This window comes from Amphiura filiformis, chromosome 4 (assembly GCF_039555335.1).
Source record: "Amphiura filiformis chromosome 4, Afil_fr2py, whole genome shotgun sequence".
In the NCBI taxonomy this organism is placed as follows: domain Eukaryota; kingdom Metazoa; phylum Echinodermata; class Ophiuroidea; order Amphilepidida; family Amphiuridae; genus Amphiura; species Amphiura filiformis.
The window spans coordinates 35,709,641-35,733,753 of NC_092631.1; the positions used below are offsets into that span (position 1 = coordinate 35,709,641).

Sequence of the window (24,113 nt, forward strand, 5' to 3'; positions counted from 1 at the left end):
GATGAATGGAAAAATATGGTAAGATGGTGCCTCTGTTGATTAATAGTATAGTTGGTTACCATGATGACACACTTGCCTCACTGGTGTATCAAATATGCTGTGAGATGGGACAAGCAGAGGGAAATGATGAATGGAAAAATATGGTAAGATGGTGGCTCTGTTGATTTATAGTATAGTTGGTTATCATGATGACACACTTGCCTCACTGGTGTATCAAATATGCTGTGAGATGGGACAAGCAGAGGGAAATGATGAATGGATAAATATGGTAAGATGGTGTCTCTGTTGATTTATAGTATAGTTGGTTACCATGATGACACACTTGCCTCACTGGTGTATCAAATATGCTGTGAGATGGGACAAGCAAAGGGAAATGATAAATGGAAAAATATGGTAAGATGGTGTCTCTGTTGATTTATAGTATAGTTGGTTATCATGATGACACACTTGCCTCACTGGTGTATCAAATATGCTGTGAGATGGGACAAGCAGAAGGAAATGATGAATGGAAAAATATGGTAAGATGGTGTCTCTGTTGATTTATAGTATAGTTGGTTATCATGATGACACAATTGCCTCACTGGTGTATCAAATATGCTGTGAGATGGGACAAGCAGAGGGAAATGATGAATGGAAAAATATGGTAAGATGGTGTCTCTGTTGATTAATAGTATTGTTGGTTACCATGATGACACACTTGCCTCACTGGTGTATCAAATATGCTGTGAGATGGGACAAGCAGAGGGAAATGATGAATGGAAAAATATGGTAAGATGGTGTCTCTGTTGATTTATAGTATAGTTGGTTATCATGATGACACACTTGCCTCACTGGTGTATCAAATATCCTGTGAGATGGGACAAGCAAAGGGAAATGATAAATGGAAAAATATGGTAAGATGGTGTCTCTGTTGATTTATAGTATAGTTGGTTATCATGATGACACACTTGCCTCACTGGTATATCAAATATGCTGTGAGACGGGACAAGCAGAGGGAAATGATAAATGGAAAAATATGGTAAGATGGTGTCTCTGTTGATTTATAGTATAGTTGGTTATCATGATGACACACTTGCCTCACTGGTATATCAAATATGCTGTGAGATGGGACAAGCAGAGGGAAATGATGAATGGAAAAATATGGTAAGATGGTGCCTCTGTTGATTAATAGTATAGTTGGTTACCATGATGACACACTTGCCTCACTGGTGTATCAAATATGCTGTGAGATGGGACAAGCAGAGGGAAATGATAAATGGAAAAATATGGTAAGATGGTGCCTCTGTTGATTAATAGTATAGTTGGTTATCATGATGACACACTTGCCTCACTGGTGTATCAAATATGCTGTGAGATGGGACAAGCAAAGGGAAATGATGAATGGAAAAATATGGTAAGATGGTGTCTCTGTTGATTTATAGTATAGTTGGTTACCATGATGACACACTTGCCTCACTGGTGTATCAAATATGCTGTGAGATGGGACAAGCAGAGGGAAATGATAAATGGAAAAATATGGTAAGATGGTGCCTCTGTTGATTAATAGTATAGTTGGTTATCATGATGACACACTTGCCTCACTGGTATATCAAATATGCTGTGAGATGGGACAAGCAGAGGGAAATGATAAATGGAAAAATATGGTAAGATGGTGTCTCTGTTGATTTATAGTATAGTTGGTTATCATGATGACACACTTGCCTCACTGGTATATCAAATATGCTGTGAGATGGGACAAGCAGAGGGAAATGATGAATGGAAAAATATGGTAAGATGGTGTCTCTGTTGATTAATAGTATAGTTGGTTATCATGATGACACACTTGCCTCACTGGTGTATCAAATATGCTGTGAGATGGGACAAGCAGAGGAAATGATAAATGGAAAAATATGGTAAGATGGTGTCTCTGTTGATTTATAGTATAGTTGGTTATCATGATGACACACTTGCCTCACTGGTATATCAAATATGCTGTGAGATGGGACAAGCAAAGGGAAATGATAAATGGAAAAATATGGTAAGATGGTGTCTCTGTTGATTTATAGTATTGTTGGTTATCATGATGACACACTTGCCTCACTGGTGTATCAAATATGCTGTGAGATGGGACAAGCAGAGGGAAATGATGAATGGACAAATATGGTAAGATGGTGTCTCTGTTGATTTATAGTATAGTTGGTTATCATGATGACACACTTGCCTCACTGGTGTATCAAATATGCTGTGAGATGGGACAAGCAGAGGGAAATGATGAATGGAAAAATATGGTAAGATGGTGTCTCTGTTGATTTATAGTATAGTTGGTTATCATGATGACACACTTGCCTCACTGGTGTATCAAATATGCTGTGAAATGGGACAAGCAAAGGGAAATGATGAATGGAAAAATATGGTAAGATGGTGTCTCTGTTGATTTATAGTATAGTTGGTTATCATGATGACACACTTGCCTCACTGGTGTATCAAATATGCTGTGAGATGGGACAAGCAAAGGGAAATGATGAATGGAAAAATATGCTAAGATGGTGTCTCTGTTGATTTATAGTATAGTTGGTTATCATGATGACACACTTGCCTCACTGGTGTATCAAATATGCTGTGAGATGGGACAAGCAGAGGGAAATAATAAATGGAAAAATATGGTAAGATGGTGTCTCTGTTGATTTATAGTATAGTTGGTTACCATGATGACACACTTGCCTCACTGGTGTATCAAATATGCTGTGAGATGGGACAAGCAGAGGAAATGATAAATGGAAAAATATGGTAAGATGGTGTCTCTGTTGATTTATAGTATAGTTGGTTATCATGATGACACACTTGCCTCACTGGTGTATCAAATATGCTGTGAGATGGGACAAGCAAAGGGAAATGATGAATGGAAAAATATGGTAAGATGGTGTCTCTGTTGATTAATAGTATAGTTGGTTACCATGATGACACACTTGCCTCACTGGTGTATCAAATATGCTGTGAGATGGGACAAGCAGAGGGAAATGATAAATGGAAAAATATGGTAAGATGGTGTCTCTGTTGATTAATAGTATAGTTGGTTACCATGATGACACACTTGCCTCACTGGTGTATCAAATATGCTGTGAGATGGGACAAGCAGAGGGAAATGATAAATGGAAAAATATGGTAAGATGGTGTCTCTGTTGATTTATAGTATAGTTGGTTACCATGATGACACACTTGCCTCACTGGTGTATCAAATATGCTGTGAGATGGGACAAGCAGAGGGAAATGATAAATGGAAAAATATGGTAAGATGGTGTCTCTGTTGATTAATAGTATAGTTGGTTATCATGGTGACACACTTGCCTCACTGGTGTATCAAATATGCTGTGAGATGGGACAAGCAGAGGGAAATGATAAATGGAAAAATATGGTAAGATGGTGTCTCTGTTGATTTATAGTATAGTTGGTTATCATGATGACACACTTGCTTCACTGGTATATCAAATATGCTGTGAGATGGGACAAGCAGAGGGAAATGATGAATGGACAAATATGGTAAGATGGTGTCTCTGTTGATTTATAGTATAGTTGGTTATCATGATGACACACTTGCCTCACTGGTGTATCAAATATGCTGTGAGATGGGACAAGCAGAGGGAAATGATAAATGGAAAAATATGGTAAGATGGTGTCTCTGTTGATTTATAGTATAGTTGGTTATCATGATGACACACTTGCCTCACTGGTGTATCAAATATGCTGTGAGATGGGACAAGCAGAGGGAAATGATGAATGGACAAATATGGTAAGATGGTGTCTCTGTTGATTTATAGTATAGTTGGTTACCATGATGACACACTTGCCTCACTGGTGTATCAAATATCCTGTGAGATGGGACAAGCAGAGGGAAATGATGAATGGACAAATATGGTAAGATGGTGCCTCTGTTGATTAATAGTATAGTTGGTTACCATGATGACACACTTGCTTCACTGGTGTATCAAATATGCTGTGAAATGGGACAAGCAGAGGGAAATGATTGGTGGAAATATATGGTAAGATGGTGTTTTGTTTGATTATTAAGTGTTGGTGAGCGATCATTTCTACTTTGTGAATTTAGAATTGCATCTTTAATTTAAAGTAAAAGATGCCCATCTAAAAACTGCCATTGCAAACATTGAAAAGTGAGAAGCCAAAAAATGATTGGTAGGGCAAAATATCGAACAATGTCATGCAACTCTCTATTCTATTAATACTAGTGTAGATTGTTAACATTGTTAAATAACATAGGATACTTGTAAAGGTTGACATTTCGGGATGTTTTAAGTTTTTCCGACATCAACCTCATTAAAAATTCATTAAAAAGTAAACAGTATCTTATGTATTGGACTCTGTTCCCAGGTGTCTGACCTATTTTGGGCCTTTGAAAATTTGCCTGTGACATAGGCTTTTTGTCTCCTGAAGTCGGCCGTATTAATGAAATTTAAACATTTTTTAAATTAATTTGTTGGATTATGTCCTATTCTTAGGTGTGTGACCATGTAAAGAACCTACTTCTACAGTGTGCCACACCAGAAGCAGTGTGTCGTCTCAACAACTCCAAACTGAGACAGGAAGCTGATGAATTACACAGACAGTATATGGAGGTACAGCAACACAGCAGTCTAGCAAGCTATCTCACACAACAGCTAAGGAGTGGAACACCAGGGGGTGATGGACACCACAGGGAAATAATTCATCAAGTGAGACTTGATTTGGTTTCTTATTTTCTTTGTCTTTTTTATTTTTTGCTTGGTTTCTTTTCCCCTGATTTCTTGTGTGCATGTATTTGTTTCATAAATTCCCTTCTTTCTGTTACTATTTTGTTACTCTGGTCAGCAGTTACGCTCAGTACCTGTTTTGTTCAGTTGTTTTATTCACCATTTGAATTTCACAATTCGTCGGCCGTATTCCATAGTGGCGTATAGTAGGGCGCCACGAATAAACAACTTTTCGAGAAAATCGGGTTTGAAGAAATGCCAATTTAAAATCGAGTTGTGTAAATCAGACATTCATTATATTTTGTAAATGATGTGAAATTTCTGTAGTAAACTAAATCGATTTTATTGCTATATATTTTTCAAAAGAAATAAATACATACTATTGCTGGCAAACTGAAAATAAAACTATACGTCACTATGGAAAACAAACAAAAAGCAATACCTAACCTAACGTTAACCGTGACGCCACCTCGGTCGCTGTGTAATCCCTATGGCGTTACTTTTAAGTCGTTAAGTATTCCATAGTGGCGTATAGGTCCGATCACGCTGTCACGCCACTATGACATCGATGTTTTTCATTTTGCCGATATTTCATAATTATAAAATGTGTATAAAAAGTGGCGTATGGTCGATACGCCACTATGGAATACTAAAAAAATGTCACTTTGTAACTACGCATACATTTAATTAATTAATTACTAATTAATTAGCTAATTATGACTGATGAGACTTAGAAAAAATGAAAGAGAACATCATTAAAAACATATGTGCCAATTTTCAAAAAATTGACCAAAAATCACTATACGGCACTATGGAATACAGCCGACAAATTTATTAATAAATCAATGGAAGAAATAAAACATGCATCTCTGTCTGAAGAAACTTTGATTAAATTATGCAAACTCTATATCAGGTGTTAGTATTTTCCAGATGAAAATATTTTAAGATCCACATATTGTAAATTTGGACATTAATTTGTTTGTGTGCAGGTGACAACACATTCCAGACTACTAGTGAAAGAAGACCGGATGGCTCTTGCTGGTGAACTAGGCCTATCACCACAGTGTGTACAAGGATTATTCCTACAGAAATTCCAGACTGAGCAACAATTCTCTGCAGAAATAAGGTATGTTTTTCCGTTTTACCCTCGATAAAGTTGATATTTAAGTTGGTTGAGTTGCTTAAAATAATTATGTCATTTAACCTGAATTCTATTTTTGCCATTTTAATAACTTTCTTGTGTGACACAATTCTGTGAAAACTTTCAATTGATATCAGCACTTTCAATTTGCTTTCAACATTAACATATAAAATTATGCATCTAGATCTTTTGATAATGAATATTTTCATGACAAACCTTCAATTGTTACACTTTTATAGAGACTTCTTTGGTAGCAGACAAGAAAGGGAGGGCCTACTGCTTGTACAATGTGAAGATGGTCATCAGAACAACCAGCTGATAGCATGTGCCTCATACTGCATACAGGATGAGAGAACTCAAGCCAAACAAGAAGCTTCACAGAAAGGCATTCAGCTCTATCCTGCCCATGTTGTGTTTGTGATTCAATTGTCTCGTATGGGCAAAGGATTCACTGGATTCCAAGGTAAGCATCTTGTCACAGCTTCAGAAAATGATCTGATGACACCCAGGACCAGCTTCTTTGATAATATGCAAATATGGTGATGGTCCACTCTTGTTTTTCTAATTACAACTTCTGCAGCATGCTCAGAACACAGTCAGAATTGTCACTCATACTAGTAAGTTTTACCACATCACTCCAGTTTTAGAACAGCTCCATTGGTTATCGGTGTCACATATTGAATTGAATTTTATCTTCTGCTCATGACATCTGAAGTATTCGATGGACTCACTCTACAATATTTAATCAACTTAATTAAGCTATATTCTTCTTCCTGTTCCCTTTGTTCATCCACCAAGAATCTGTTTCACACAACAAAATGGATGTTTGCTTCATAATGGTCTTTGCTTTTTCTGCTGCAGCTACTGTACTTTGGCACTAATTTTCCATGGACATCAAAGCAGTTTCAAATGTCGGTACTTTTAAGAAGAATTTTAAATCTCATTTGTATTCAAGAGCATATTCTATGTAATCCTAAGTGCTACTAAACATTTATTTTGTTTTTGGATATTGGGTGTTATAAGTTGTTTTGAACATTTTGAATATAGGAATGTAGTATCTATTAATGTGATGTGCCTTACAACACCATCTTGCAAGAAATGCAGGTGGCATTGCTGTTAATCTGGGATATACAGGGGAAAGAAGAAGCATGCATCGCACACTATAATGAAAGACAGAGATAAAAAGACTAGTTCATGTTTAAAACTCTGACAACTAAACAGAAAATGCCATACTGCACAGGTCGGCAACCAATCACAGCGCGCCTTTGCACTGACGTCAGACGCGATTAGTCTTTTTATCTGTCTTTCATTATAGTACAATTAAACATGACATTACAAATGGAAACATAACTGGGATACCTTCAGCAAGGATAAAATATGACAGCATGCCATTCAGGTCACAAGTGATGATGCTCATGAAAACTTTGGACTTCTTTGGAAGATTGTTTGGGAGTTGGGCATTTGTCTGCTGTAGCTTTCTGATCAGAAACCCAAAAGGGAGAGTTAGCTATTAGATTCTGTCCTTCTGGAATCACATGAAGAAAATTGTTCTTATTTGTATTACCATAAATTGGGTCATTTTTTTCTGTAAATTAATTTCTGTCATTAATATTTCACTAAATTGTCTCCTGTCCATTAGGTGGTACCTCACGTTCTGCTCACATTGATGACCTTCGACCTTCACAACCAAACCGTCCTGAAATCAGTACTCTAAGAGGTCAAGGAGTGCATAGTCTCTTACAACAAGATTTGGCTGCAATGAACATACAAACTGGATATGAGCCTGCAGAAGCACTGATGGAAATTGGAATGGAGGTAGATAACAGAATGGAGGATGCTGATGAAATGGCAGTAGCTGATATACAAGGTAATTGTCTATTATGTTATGAAGAGGTCTGATGTAAAACATATATCCAAAGGCTGACTTGTTTGTAATGGATTAATTTGTAATTTCTCGACCCAAAGGCTAAGAGCAAAATTATACAATTAATTTGTTGGGAGTGGCCTTTCTTTTCCATGCTCTTTTTCTTCATTCTGAGTTTCATTCTGTTTTATTCTATTTTTCTCTTCATATTAGCCACCATGCTTAAAAAAGCTTTTAAGCTTGGCTTGAGCATTTTGCTGGAGCATTTTGCTCGAGCCTGGTCCCATCAGGATCCAACATGTGTCCACACACGGGGCGACTGGTTAAACCAACTAAACTTATTTATAGAGAAACAAATAACACAGGACAGCAGATGATAAATAAATGTACATCTTGTTTTGCTGAGCAGTAAAAGTTGTGACTCATAAACATTGTTAAACATCTAAAGGTCATTTTTTCAAATCCCGGTCACACTAACAAGTTATGCACTTGGGCAAGATGCTTTACATCACAAGTTTCACCCTACCAAGGTTTAAGATGGAGCTGTTAGGGAATAATAACAATCTTTATGTGTTGAAAAAACATGTGACTTTGTTATGGATCTTGTACATGTTGGAGCAGAACAATTCAAATGTATTTCAGTGGCAGTAGTCAAACATTCAAACAGGCATGATGTCTGTGCTGGCAAAATTGTCAACATTTAAACTGTTTATTTCATGATATATAAAATCAGTTGTCAAAGATTTGCTGCCTAACATAAGCCTGCAACTGCATGAATATTGTTCTGTGGATTAATTCATTTGTATTGCCTTCTTTCTACTAGAAGAAACTATGGATACATCTGCACCACCAGTGCTGCGAGCTGTGGAAGTAGAACCCTGTGTCCAGACAAGAGAACAGAATAGAGGTCAAATGGCAGCAGCCTCAGATGCAGCACAAGGATCTAATAGAGGTCAGAGAAAAAACAATCAATGTGAAACATTTTCGATTGAACACAATATTCTTTAAATCCAAGAAACACTAAACCATTAATCCACTCTGCAGCTTAAATACATTAAAGCCATATTATAACATTTGCTGAGGAAGATGCCCTCACTGAATTTTTAAAATTCCTTTTTTTACACGAATAAATTGTACTTTATTAAACCAATATACCCTGCAAAAATCAAGACTCTAAGTGCTGTAGTTTTGTCAAAATCCGTGATTTTGAATTAAAGGCTGATTCAGCGCTTTATTATTACGATGGAATTATTAGTCGAACGCATACACGATGTTCATAACACACAGTACGTCACTGCGTGCGGGACGGTGATATACACAACAAAGGGTCGTACCACAACATGACCGAAGGAGTGGTGCGTATTGGCATATATATGCGCTGGTAGTAAATTCAATTTTCTTTGCTTTGCCGTAGTTATTCGGCTCAAAAATAAAAGGGATATATCTGACAGTAAAAGCTAACATTTTATGGCAAAGAAATGCTAATCTATTTTGTTTGAAAATGTTATAATATTGCTTTAACCGATCAACTTCATTATTATGTTTTCAGGGTTATTAGGAGTTAAGAAAACCTAATAATGATAATATTGATGGCTTATTTAGCATGATACCATAACATATCGGATTCGTCATACAAATATCGAACGTCCGATATTTTTATGACTCATCCGATATGTTATAGTATCATGCTCAGCCATCCAATATTATATCAAACTTGGCATTGTGATAGTATATGGTGGCCTGATGTGCTATATAGTTTTGTGTCATGTTATTTGCATATTTATGAATATTAATGACCTTATTTGCATAGTGCATATTATTTATATTTACAAACCTTTGTTATTTACACACCTTTGTGTGGGGCCACCTTAATTACAAGCTGCGTAATTCTAGTTCTCATTTTAGATACTTACAAATATCTTTGGTCTTCAAGCAAATCAATTTTTATGTGCAGGAAATAGTTCTGCATCAATTATTTTTTATGTGTTGGACAAAACTGAAGACGCAGCTTCTGGTTATAAACATATAATATAGTTTCCTATGGAGTCCTGTTACCAGTCGTAGCTAGGCATCTCTCTATCCATCATTTTAGACGGATGGGTTTGCAAAATTAAGCAGTAGGATGCTGCATCCTGGTTGATGCTTGCAATATCCAATTTGGCAATGTTATTCAAATGATGAGGGGCAAAGTTGAACCTCCATTTCTAACCAAGCCACTACATGTTGCAAGTAAATGTGGTAGGCCTATATAATTAGCATCCCTGGCATGATTTTCTTCAGTTTGCACGTAACTTGAATAATACACATTTGAGTGAATGAATGTTCTGTACTGGTGCCAGTTACTTGCCAAGAAACCAAATCAAACAACATTGAGTGATGGATCATTTACCATCGCTATTATATAGGGCCCACAACTTCTAAGTTCCCCCCTAAATACTTTTTGAAATAAATCAAAAAATATTTAAGAAAAGGCAAATATGTAAAAAGGTATAGATAGCCTTATTTGTTTTACACATATGGACCAAATTATAGCGTCACACGTCGTTGCGTTCAGTCACAATGGTTCATTACGTAAAAAAAGAGACCGATTTAAACAGTGTTAAAAGTTGCATCTGAGTCCATAGGAGTCAACTCTCATACATAACAGTATATAAACATACCTTTTTACATTTTTGCATTTCGTAAAATATTTTTCGACTTATTTTTAAAAGTATTAGGGGGAACTTATAGCTATTATAATACTTGTATATATTATAATACTGCACGCATGTGGAATAAACCCAATTATTTTTCTAATAATTTTAACCAAGTCTTTGCATATGACACTAGTAGCCAATGTTTCATTGCTCAGTTGCTACAATGCTATACTTTTGTAACTTTCAGTTGCTGCTTTGCCCCCTATTGACTGTACCAAACTACTGCAAGAAAGTCTACATGGAGCAGCTCTAAGAATTGGTGATAGTGAAGATAGATGGCATAGAACTACAGAGCGCATCACACTACTGCAGCAATATTTGCAGCCTGGTATAGGCCAGGGTAGGTCAAATGAATATTTACAAATATACCAAATCTAATAAACTTTATTTTTAGTATCCATTATCTGTACTGTGCTCTTTGTGTGTCCATAACTGCATCAATGTGGCCAAGATGTCAAAACCATTGAAATAGAGCTCATCACTGGAGTGTAGTCAGATGGCAGGCAATACTTCATTTAGAGTGTGGTAAAAGACATACCTACTCCCATTCCAGAAAAATACAGCACTAATATTTTGGGAATTAAAAAGATATTATATTGTTTTGCAAATGAAACATAGCTAAATCCTAATCCTTTAGTTAGTTCAAACTGAAAATAAAAGTCAAATTTTTAATAATTTTGCAATTTGAGAGGAAATTGGTCAATAACATTACAATTTTGCATGTTTTCTTACAATTGTAGTAACAAAATTCTAAGACTTAGCACAAGTCTAGGCATTCAAAATCTCGAGTATAGGCTGAGAGTTAGCTCAAAGTTTTAATATGTAATATTTGATAAGTGGTTATGAAAGAGATGAGAAAATGTGTTTTCCAAAATTACAATGCATAACTTGTAATTAGTCTTTGCACAAGTCTTTGGGCTTGATTGTCACAGCACACAAATAAACACCCTAAAAACGCATGTTGTTGGCCCTTATTTCTAAAAGTTGACCAAAAATTGAAATTTGACTTTCATTGCCTGTTAGAACCTACTAAAGGATTCAGATTTAGCTCCGTTTCATTTGGCAAAACAATTAAGAACATGCTGTATTTTTGTGGAATGGGGGATAGGACTGGACATCATTTATTGGACCCGCCGAAACTATCTACGAACAATTATCAATTTAGCAATATAACTTTGAAATTTCTGTCAATTACAGGCCCACTCAACTTCCTGTCAGCAATAAAGCAGCGTGTGACAGCATTGACTGGGGAGTGGGAAGAGAGAAGTGGTAGCAGAGATGGATGGCTTCATAATGAAGCAATCGCAGTAGCTAAGGTGCATGAGAGTGGAACATTCAGGTCAGTAAAAGAGATTATTTTTTTGTTGAATTGGATTTTACTCTATTTTGATGTTAATTGATCTGTTAAAGCCCAGATGTTATCAGTAATGAGGCCCAGTCTAGATGTCAACAGTGTTATAGTGAAGGTCACCACTTCATATCAGTCAGTTAGCTCAATCAGTAAGGTGTGGGTTCTGGTGCATCATGATGCATACAAGTTTGAGCCCATCCAGTGTCATTTAAATTGCTCTTGTAAATAAAAACTTGAGCTAGCTTGAAAATCCCCTGGGCAAAGAACTTACTGCTATTTGTTCCAGTGTAACCTATACGAAAGTCAGTTCCCGATGGTTTATTGTGGTATTTTAGTCTAGGGCATTCGCTTCTTAACAGTAAGTCTCTGAAGAATATTTTAACGGGTGTTTCATAACCTGACTACCTTTTCTGACTACCTTTTCTGACCACCTTTTCTGACCATCTTTTTTTGACATTATTTTGATATTTGCTTCATTTTTATTATCTTTACACTTTGCACAATAATGTTGTATCATTCTGGATGTTAAGTGACATAAAATTGAAATTATCAAGTTCAATTTGTTTTGTTTTTCACAGGGCAGTTAACTTCTCAGTTAGGAGGCAATTGTCATTTCAGGCGCTGGGTCAATAAAGTAAACACAATTACCACTTCACAAGGTCATATTCATGATATTTGTCATACATGCCCTGGTATATTAACGCGGCTGTGTACTCTAGCCATTGTTTCTTTCTCAAAATTAAGTTTTTATGATATGTTTGTACCTTGTTATGTTTTTTATAAATACAAGGAATGAAAATCCAGATTTGTAAACTCCAACTGCAATATTTTAAGGATTTTATTTCACTATTCCACTCGTGTTTGAAATTGAAAAGGAAAGAAAATCTTTGTTGTACCAGCAAGGTACCTTGGCAAGCAACAACTCATCGCGTTGCGTATCGCGCAATTTGTTAACTTTTACAAATACGCTGTGACGCTTATCTGCATCTTGTGGCGCATCTTATGGAAACACCACGGAAGCACTGATTTCACAAAAACCTAGTGGTCAAATGGCTCCGTTTTAGCTGATAAAATGTGGGTTTTTCAAGTTCTTTCCCCGATTTAAATATCAAGTTATGAATGGATTTCGCTCAAACTTCTCAAGGGGCTGTGGATTTACCCGATGTTCACGTAATATAAGTTACAAAAGCGAAAACTGTCGCATTCTCCTGTGAGATTCGATGAAAGTGCAAAATGTGACCACTTTAAACTTCAACGGCCATTATTTCAATGTTCATTTTCTCGGTAAAATGACGATTTAGGTACTACGATAACTCAATAAATACAGCATCTATAGGTAAGCAAATATGATCATCGTAAAAAGCATGATCGACTCAAGAAACAGTTTTCTCATTTTTTATATTTTGGTCTATTTCCGATTTTGGGCATCATTTTGTGCAAATAGGCGTTTTGAATTTTAAAAGTTCATTTTGATGCCTTATATGGTCAATATCTCAAAAAATAAGGCCAATATCAAAAAAATAAAAAAACCGTTTTTGGAATGGAGCCTCAAGATTGAGCTAAAAACAAAATAAAATATTTTGGTAAGATGTTATGATGTACCTACCAAATATGGACAAAAACTCACTTTCTTGTGATTTTCTTCAAAATTGTTGTTTTTACCCCAAATCTGTATTTATATTAAGATTTATTGATGTCTTGCCTTCATAAAAATATATACTTTTATATGTTTTGCGCGAATAATTACAAAGTTATTGCACTTTTACTACATGCATGTCTGAGAGTACACAGCCACCTTAAGGGTGCAGCATGAATGTGAATATTAATTATTGTCTATCAGACAGACAAACAGAAAGTCTGAACAGGGAAGTGCTGGGGGTATATACACTAGGCTAGCGGCATTTCCCTGTTCTGAAGATTGAAGGGAGCACTCGTTCGAAATATGAAGTCAGGAAAATTGGATGTGTTTATTTATTTGTTTTAAATAATTTCATGTACCATGAAAGTGTTGTAGTTTTTAAGTTTCAAATTTTTATTTGGAAATTGCTTTTACCTCAGTGGCACTCATCTATCCGATGGTGCATCCAAGACATTAAATATACAAACACAATTGTATTAACCCTAACACCCAACCCTGCTTTTTGATATCGGAAGTTAAGGTAGATACGATAAAGGAGAGAAGATGAACAAAGAAGTCAGTTGGCACCCCAGGATTGAACCTTAGACCCCCCCGCATATGCCAAGTACACGATCACGGACCGGTAGCTACATGGGTAACGCTTCCCCGGGCAGCAATTCCGTGAGCATTTCCACTTAGTGTGACAAGCAAAAGGTACAAATAAATAATCGAAAGTGAGAAAGATATAACAACCACGTACCCTTAAAAATGTTGTTTATCTATTAACAAGTCCCAGAGAAAAGCTTGCAAATTATCACCCAGCACTTATTATGGTGTAAGCATCAAATATCACAGGGCTCTCTGTAAAAGCTGGTCAGAAAAGGTAGTCAGAAAAGGTGGTCAGAAAAGGTGGTCAGGTTATGGAAATTCCCTATTTTAACATTTAAAAATATTTAGACCCTAGTGGTCAGCAACAATCTGTAGTGTGCAAAGGCTTTGTTCATTTTTGCATAGCATATCATATATTAGTTTACATTTTATCATTTCTCCCACATGCTTTGATGGATTTCAATAGGACTTAGACACAATGACAATAGCTTGTGTGATGTCAATGAATGTGAGATCAAAAGGTCATTTAGGGTCATTTCAGGTTATTTTAGAAATATTTTAATTCTTCACAAACTTGCCTTTTCCGATCTTGTAATTTGTCAGGGACACATTTTATGTACTGCATAATTTACGAATATACATGTTGTTATAGTTATGATGTTGATGTTTTTTTAATCTATCTCTCATTCTTGAACTATATCTTAACTTAGGCGATCTATCTGGCAGCATCTGGTTTCCATAGTAACTCCCCTTCTAGCAGAAATATTGGCATTTTGTGACTACAATGACAATCTGAGTCTACTGAACATGTTTCCACAAGGACACTGGCAACACCAGCTATGGCTTGCCATATTGAGTGATCCCACCTTATCACCACTACACTATGCAGATTTCCTTTCACCTAAGAATCAGGTATTGAGAGAGAAAGCTTTGGTGAAGATGTTAGGGAGTGGTGAGAGGCATTTCACTGCTAGGTTGTCTTTCTCTTGGCTACTGAAGAATCATCTGGACTTGGCGCATACAACTGCTAGGGAACTCAAAGGTAAATCATTATTTTGATTAGTTTACTGTCCCATGCATTTTGTTTTCTGAAATTGAAGCTTGAGTGAACTGAAATGTAATAAAAATCAGAACTGGTGGGAATCAAACCAGGGGTTGATTTCACTAACGGTCATGATGCATTTAGTCCTTTAAACCCTAACCCCCACAAAATACCACAGGCTTGGTGTCTCCCCTTCCGCAGGGTGGGGATTGGTGAGTGACGGCAGTGTATGCTCAAGTGCATGTAGTATTAAATCATGCACATTGACTCCAAAGAACTGTCATGTTTATACACACGATCAAAGGCAGTACATCTGTACATGCACAAAGTAACTCAGACATACTGATGTCATGCTCTCGAGGAAGCCAAATGGACTATAATATATATATCATAAGGAAGAGTTACAGTGGGTTTAGTTAGAGGATCGAGTTGTGAAATTGACCCATGGGCACTCAAGATTTATAGTGTAGATCTACAGGTCATCTAAAATGCCACATGGAACTATAGTGAATTGCTGCTGAATCGTTACCACTCACAGAATAATTTTCTTTCTCAATTTACAATTATATTAAATTAAGAAAAAGTCTAATTCAGGCTTAAGGACAGAGTAAGGGGAGAGGATAAAGTCTGTCAAAGTAGTTTGTGCTATTGTGTTTGTCATTGGAACCCTCTCAAACTTGCGAGAATAAGAATGATGGGTGCATACTATATTTGTCATGACATATGACCCTACACATTCTTCTATTGCTTCCATTATCAAGAAGTACCTCCCCATTCTTCATTCATCCAATCATTGTAAAGAGGCTATTCCTGAACCGCATATGGGGGCATTTCAATGTCCAAGGAATATGAAAGATGTGATAGTCGGATTTGCCATGAAACCTACTTCTGTTCAGGTTGAGACTAGAGGCTTCAACCCATGCAACAAGTGTGCAGCTTGCAATCATGTTCTATACTCAGCACACAGTCTCCAATCAGAATTTCTCTATTTCTTCATTGCCATTCTACCAATGTGGTTTATGTCATTGTAAGAATTGTGGACATCAAATCTAACCACACATAACGGCCATTGGCAGACTCAATAGCACCAACTACTTTTACAGCATTGCTCTTGAGACTAAATGGATTGAAAAGTTACAAATGTCTGCTCCTAGTCTAGGTATGAATGTTATAAAAGGCTTTTTACCCTAAATTTGGATGTTGATGTAAACATAATATTATTATTATAATATATATATTTATTTTCCTTGGTTGTGTACACTTCTGTTTAGATCCATCCAAAGTTCCCCTGCTTTTAGTTGTTTTTTTAGTGTTTATAAGTATTCAAATTCGGGCATGGACGAATGTGTTTCCCCTTGTTCTGCCGTTTAGATGGCAGGAAAGACAAATAATGTGTGGGAGGATTGCAAATAAAAGTTGACAGAAAAATTATTAAACAGAAAATTAAGCTCAGCTGTATTGAAAATAAATTGAGAGATCAAAGTTAGAACTACTATAGCGATCAAAGCAGTTTGCCTGCTTTTAGAATTTCACCTTATTTACTGTGCTCAACAAAATAATTACAAATGAGAAAAGTTCATTTTCATTGCAGCCAACACAGAACAGTCCTCTGTCCATGAAATATTCTGCAGTCAAATTCATGAGTCGCCATGGGGACGATTGTTGAACCAGATCATACCGCCTGGAGCCAGTCAAGAATTCATGGAAGCCTACATGATGGACTATGTTTGCATGGTGTACACTGCTAAATCTAATGTAGAACTAGAGGTAGGTATAACATGGCTTAATTGTCATCTGGAGATGACATTGGTGTGCAATCGATGACTTGTTGGCTCCAAGCTTGCTTGACGAGCCATCGTGATCGCGCTAAGTGGACGGTGTATTTTGCTTCATATTTCGGCCACTTCCGATGGTGCTTTTTTATGCTAAGGTTATTTCTGTGTGCGATATGTGCTTTTAAAATTGAGTTCTAACTTTCTAAAACTTATTTTTCAATCGATTGCACTCCATATTGGGTTGAAATGACTAATGAGGTGGGGAATGTAGTTATTTTATGAAAGAAATGTCCGAAATCGTCATGAGAAACGAGCAATTTCAATCGCTTTGCTTGGTTCCCTGTGTGTGCTAGAGATTATTTTGGTCTGTATAATTTTAAGTTGTGAGAAGATGACGGAAATAGACGGATTGCACTATTTTTCTTTGGCAAGTCAAGTGCACCTGTTATCTGAACACGGACCGAAAAGTCATTGCAAGCTGTTCGTATTTCATCACGCTCTTTGTAGATTTAATTGTTAGAATATAGTTAAAAACAGTAAATTAAACCATATTGTGGACATGATTCTGAGGAAAAATTATATTTTCAATGGGATTTACCCCTCTTCGCAAAATTGAAATTTTTTCGTATTTTTCTATAGCAAAAACAGTCTAAATAAATGATGTTCAACTTTGCCCAACAATTTTATACTTCAGAATATCAAAGATTAATATGTTTTCTCCTGAACAACAACATAGTTTTTAGGCCAGGACTTCTTAAGAAATTCAAGACCACGGTTTATTTGATCAATGTTACATCGACTGTGCCGACCAATCTCGCCATTTTTGATTGTTTATTTTGGTTTCACCACACAAAGGTCATGACCTTACGGCGCATTGATTGATCATGTTGATTCTGATTGGACTGTCCCAAGGTCATCACAGTTATGAATGAATAATTCATAAGGGGGGTGGCAGAAATAGAAAAGTTGAAATAAAATGTACATAATTATTGAATTAAAATGTGACTGAAATTAGTGGTTTCAGAAATCATTGATCATGTTGATTGAAAGTTGCCAAGTTTAATGTTTTACTCTAGGCTGTGCAATATTAATCATGAGCTAAGTTTTTGAGAGAAATCAAAAAAGGAATGTCAAGCAATCAATGACAGCCGGGGAATCACTTTAAAAATCAGAAAAAGTTACAAAAAAAAAAATTTGACCTGATTGCTTCCGAAATTAGTAACAACTGTCGTATGGGCATGAAACTGGGGTGGGTACAGTCAGCATTTGGGAGTCAAATTTTGGAAGGTCAATTCGGGGTCACCAGGGTCATCTGAGGTCAAATTAGTAAAACTATCGTATGGGTATGAAACTTGGTGGGTACCGTCAACATTTATAGCCAAATTTTGTGAAGGTCATTTCGGGGTCACCAGAGGTCATGTGAGGTCAAGTTAGTAAAAACTGTCGGATGGACATGAAACTTGGTGGATACAGTCAACATTTGGAGTCAAATTTTTGGAAGGTCATTTCGGGGTCACCAGGGGTCATCTGAGGTCAAATTAGTAAAAACATTTGGACGGGCATGAAACTTGGTGGATGCAGTCAACATTTGCAGTCACATTTTTGGAAGGTCATTTTGGGGTCATCTGAGGTCAAATGAGTAAAAACTGTTTGATAGGCATGAAACCTGGTGGGTACAGTCACTATTTAGAGCCAAAGTTTTGGAAGGCCATTTCAGGGTCACCTGGGGTCAACTGCGATCAAATTAGTATAAACTGTCGTATAGGTATTAAACTTGGTGGGTACAGTCACTAATTAATTATAGCCAAAACCTTATTCAGACAACACTATTCTTGACATTGGCTTATGTATTTTGATACATTTTGATCAGTTTCGGTCCATTTGGACCCATTTCTATCCAATTCCACCAGATTCGATTCATGTTGCTAAATAGTAATTCCCTAAATTGATTGATGCATTCTTGTATGCTCTGCAAATGAGATAGCTACCAACCAACCAGATGTACCCATTGAATGTGATCTGTCACGTCACATTGCACAATCGACTCCAAGAACAATTACTTTCACTGTCACCAAAAAGCGCAGAGCCACAGCGCCATTGGTGCTCTTGTTTTATATTGTTGTGGTCAGTGTTACCAAAACGTTTCAGTACAGTTCTCCAGGCTGCTGTCTGGTAAATTAGTCTCATGTAGCCCAATTTTTAACAACTTTTAAAAAGCAGACAATACTGGATATTTACCCAAATTAAGAACATACATTTAATCACCCAAATTGTGCAGAAGAGCACCTGAATGATAAAACTTCCGGTACTTACTAACCAATCAATTGTTATTGAAATTTGAACTTTAGAGATTGTAAACCTTTATATTTTGGCCAAATTTAAAGGAAAATACATCAAATTACTGCGGTGGTCTGACACAAAAGTAGCCCAATTTTAGGGCATGTTTTATGAGTAGCAGCAAGTATTCGCTATGTAGCCCAATTTGGCACCCAAGGACGTTGTTGGCATCTCTGGTTGTGGTTTTCTCATACTGACAAATCCCAGGTAAATTTCAGGGATGTGAGAGTTCCTCTTTTCAGCTGATTTCCTCTTTTTTTGTTGCCAAAATTTACGTGTTTTTCTTTTATTTTCAGCCCATATTTGGCGTTTTTACCCTGATTTTACGCTGTTTTTAGTGATTTTCCTCGTTTTTGGTCTGTGGCCTCTCACACCCCTGAAATTTGTATTATGCTGACTGTAGAGGGTGATGTTGTGATTCTTTAGCAGTGCAGTGAGTTACCACTTGGCATACAAACTTTGAGCACACATAAATGTGGGTGGTCATTATGTTTTCTATCTGTTTTGAAGCCAACCATTAAGGGATCCAAAATGAGCGTTTATTGCGTTTCGACAGTATTTTTTGTGGCACATGAGAGCACCTCAGACCTATTGAATTGCATTCTGAATACGAAGCATGTCTTTCTGATATCAAATAATCTTCATTTTTTTAAATCACAATATAATACAAATTTTATGACAAATTATAAAAATTTGATATTTTTCAAATTTTTGATATATAACAGTCCTCGAAGTAAATTATATAAATTTAATGATATATTCTTAAAGTGTATGTAGCAGGGAGGAAAAGCTGACGGTCAATTGAAAATTTTGACCTTTCATATTGAAGATATCGATTTTTTTCCCAAAAAGACCTAATTTTTTTTGGTGTTTTGGGAAAAAAAATCCATATCTTCAATACGAAAGGTCAAAATTTTCCACCTATACACTTTAAGTATAAATCATCAGATTTATAAAGTTTACTTCAAGTACTGTTAAATATCAAAAATATCAATTTTAATGATTTGCCATAAAATGTGTATCAAATTGCGAATTTCAAAAAATCAAAATTATTTGATATCAGAATGACATTCTTCGTATTCAGAATGCAATTCGATATGTCTGATGTGCTCTAATGTCCCAAAATAAATACTGTCCAAACGCTCATACCCCAGCCCTTAAAACAGTCTGTTTCCAAATTTTGAGTTTTATTACCCCAGGGATTTTGATATTATCAGTAGCAGCAAAACAAATTGTAACAATACACTACAAGATTCCTGGCGACGTAGTACCTCTGCTGCAATGTTACTTCGCGGCTACTACCGCTGCTACTACCGAGTACACAAGCCCGTTGTGGCCGACGTTGGTACTACACCAAAGTACCAGCGTCGGCTACCATACTGTAGATACCCCCGTAGCAAAGTACTTACATCGATACTCCACCATGCGTCACCTAAGAGTCAACTGCGATGTACCAAGTAGGTGACTTATAGGCAGACCATGGTCGGGGTACCGATATTCTTCAGCGGTAGTACCTGCACAGTAACCGCATCCATGGTGTACCCATGTGTCAGCAGTGAAGTAGCAGTGAAGGTACTCACCCGCGAGGTACTCGTCGCCAAAATCATTCGATCGTAAAGTTCATTGACTTCAAGGCGCGCGCCTATGATACAAAATCGCTGGCCGACTACGCGTTCAACAAGGTTTGCACACTAACGCGTTGAAGTGGAATTATTAATTTGTTATGATGGATGCAATAATGCTTGTTGCACAATGCAGTTTTTCCGTACGCCGGCGACAGTGTTATATTATAATCCCATCGTTTTTCTTTTGTTTACCGTTTTGTTCTGTTAAGAAAATAACACTTTAATTTGTTAATACCAAATTACCATCATCATTGTTATGTTAATAATGTTTTAGCATGTTACCTAGACCGATGTTATGTGAAGATTTTTCTGTTTTAAATTACCTTGTTCCAAAACCTGAAGATTGTTATTTATTTTCTTGTGCTTTGATTTTTGTATCGGTTTTATGTTTGTTTGATTGTTTACTTGGTTGGTTAGTTAGCCGTTTGCTTGACTGGTTGCTCAGCTTGGTTGTTTTCATTTGTAATTTTTATCTTATTTAATTAATTATTTAGTAAGTTTATTATTTTTCAGAAATGTTTAGAAAAGATTGGAATCGTGTATTTTATTAACATGTTCATATGTTTTTTATTCATTAAATCATTATTTGCTTTAGTTATTTACTCATTTATTTATTACCTATTTATTTAGTTAGTTAGTTATTTACTTATTTATTTATGTAGGCCTACTTATAAATTTACTTTTTCTTTACTTATTTCACTATTTATTTTTTATTTGGTTGTTTATATACTTATTTATTATCTTCACTTATTTATTTACTTAGCCTACTCATTTAGATATTTATTTATTTAGTTGCTTATTTACTTACTTGGTTATTTTTTTATTTCCTTGTTTATTTACTTACTCATTTAGTTATTATTTACCTAATTATTTACTTATTTTTATGATTAGTTGTTTACCAATCTCCTTATTTATTTATTTATTTACTTCAAGTTGGGTAATTATTTAATAACTTATTTATTTGTTTATCTATTGCCTTATTTATTTACCTACTCCTTTAGTTAGTTGTTTACTTACTTATTTAGGCCTACTTATTTATTTACTCATTTACTAATAGGCCTAGGCCTACTTAACTTATCCGCTTAAAAATGCCCCAAAACAAATAAGAAACATAAATCAAGAACATATTAATCAATATAAATCAATATGGCAACAAAAACAAATAAGAAATGGCAACCCGCTTGCCTCATTTTTTTCTTGCCAGAGTACCGACGTCGGTACTCAGCTGCATATTACCTGGCAGGTGAGTACCAGTGTCGGTACTCGGAGTACCTTCAAAGTACCTACGCCACGAGGTATTCGCGAGTTGCAGCCGGCTTGCTGGGCCACAAGGGTCTGGTGGCCGACGTGGGTACTCGAGAGTAGCAGCGCTGCTACTCTCATGAGAATCCCGTAGTGTACCCCATATAATAGTACATACATGTACTTCCAGTAGTGGTCAGTGGTTACCAATTTTTACCACATTTTTGGCACTTTTTGTTCACTCCATCTAAACGAAACATCTTGGGCATAAAATTTCACTGGGGTAATGAGAAAAATATGACCTCAATTTTGATGAGGTAAAGTGGGGGAGGTGGATAAGGCTGTTTTAACGCATCTTTATATTTACAATTACCAAAAAATTAAACTAATAGGATGTACCATGCTCAATAGGATTTCCAGCATGTTCTGTCAGGTGTATCACATAGTGTCAGATGTGAGCATTGGAGTGTATCACATAGTGACAAATGTCAATCGCAAATTTATCAAGATATGAACATCGGGAAACATCGAGTTGGTGAAATGTGTATTGCACATAGCCATAGATTACAAACTAATTCCGTTTTTTAAAGTTGCAAATCTTTTAAAAACTAGATTGTCTCAGCAGCAGGGGACATTAGGCTGTCATGTGCATCTAGGTGTAGAGGCTTATCCTCTTATTCCCACTTGAGCATTCTCAAGTACACTTAAAGTGTTTGGTCTCCTGGTCAAGTCAGTTTTAATTTAGGGGTTGTTGTTATGTTGTTATAGCAACAAGCTCAGTTTTTCTGTCCAGTCAGCTGTCACTTTAGTGGTGTGCAGCCATTCAGGTCTCCGCCTTATTTTTTAATTCCTTTGTTATGTCCATAGTTCTCCTAGTGATGCACTTGCAATTGTTCCTTCGATCTTGATGGACCAAAAATCCCACCCACCCTCCCAAAAGCTGGAAGGGTGATTCAGTAACTAAATATGGTTAAAGATACTCCAATAAAATGGTATGTCCAAATATGCTGCTTTATGCTTAAAAATAGAGGCTTTGTATGGAATTTCTTGAAATCTTGAAGAATATCATTAGTAGATTGTCTCCACTTTCTACTGCGTTTTATAGAAGGGAATGAATGCTTTGTATGGAGTTTCTTCAAAACCTGAAGAATCTCGTCTGTAGATTGTCTCCACTTTCTACTGCGTTTTATGGTGCTTGGATGTGTTATGGATTTTCTTCAAAACCTGAAGAATCTCGTCGGTAGATTGTCTCCACTTTCTACTGCGTTTTATGGTGCTTGGATGTGTTAAGGATTTTCTTCAAAACCTGAAGAATCTCGTCTGTAGATTGTCTCCACTTTCTACTGCGTTTTATGGTGTTTGAATGTGTTACGGAGTATCTTCGAAAACTGAAGAATCTCGTCGGTAGATTGTCTCCACTTTCTACTGCGTTTTATGGTGTTTGAATGTGTTACGGAGGTTCTTCGAAACCTGAAGAATCTCGTCGGTAGATTGTCTCCACTTTCTACTGCGTTTAATGGTGCTTGGATGTGTTAAGGATTTTCTTCAAAACCTGAAGAATCTCGTCTGTAGATTGTTTCCACTTTTTACTGCGTTTAATGGTGCCTGGATGTGTTACGGAGTTTCTTGAAACCTGAAGAATCTCGTCGGTAGATTGTCTCCACTTTCTACTGCGTTTAATGGTGCCTGGATGTGTTAAGGATTTTCTTCAAAACCTGAAGAATCTCGTCTGTAGATTGTCTCCACTTTCTACTGCGTTTTATGGTGCTTGGATGTGTTAAGGATTTTCTTCAAAACCTGAAGAATCTCGTCTGTAGATTGTCTCCACTTTCTACTGCGTTTAATGGTGCCTGGATGTGTTAAGGATTTTCTTCAAAACCTGAAGAATCTCGTCTGTAGATTGTCTCCACTTTCTACTGCGTTTAATGGTGCCTGGATGTGTTAAGGATTTTCTTCAAAACCTGAAGAATCTCGCGTCTGTAGATTGTCTCCACTTTCTACTGCGTTTTATGGTGTTTGAATATGTTACGGAGTTTCTTCGAAACCTGAAGAATCTCGTCTGTAGATTGTCTCCACTTTCTACTGCGTTTTA

The 24,113-nt window shown here is 36.3% G+C and overlaps 1 protein-coding gene across 1 annotated transcript in view; it reads left to right on the forward strand.

Annotated features, from left to right (window-relative positions):
• The first annotated feature begins 2,147 nt into the window (after positions 1-2,147).
• The window catches only part of LOC140150170 (E3 ubiquitin-protein ligase RNF213-like), a 57,251-nt gene continuing 35,285 nt past the window's right edge, over positions 2,148-24,113 (forward strand). Inside the window, exons 1-10 of the mRNA XM_072172172.1 lie at positions 2,148-2,267; positions 4,491-4,703; positions 5,711-5,847; positions 6,102-6,325; positions 7,502-7,729; positions 8,550-8,678; positions 10,610-10,762; positions 11,620-11,761; positions 14,711-15,042; positions 16,634-16,809. Coding sequence (XP_072028273.1) covers positions 2,148-2,267; positions 4,491-4,703; positions 5,711-5,847; positions 6,102-6,325; positions 7,502-7,729; positions 8,550-8,678; positions 10,610-10,762; positions 11,620-11,761; positions 14,711-15,042; positions 16,634-16,809 — 1,854 coding nt within the window. The remainder of the gene's footprint in view (positions 2,268-4,490; positions 4,704-5,710; positions 5,848-6,101; positions 6,326-7,501; positions 7,730-8,549; positions 8,679-10,609; positions 10,763-11,619; positions 11,762-14,710; positions 15,043-16,633; positions 16,810-24,113) is intronic.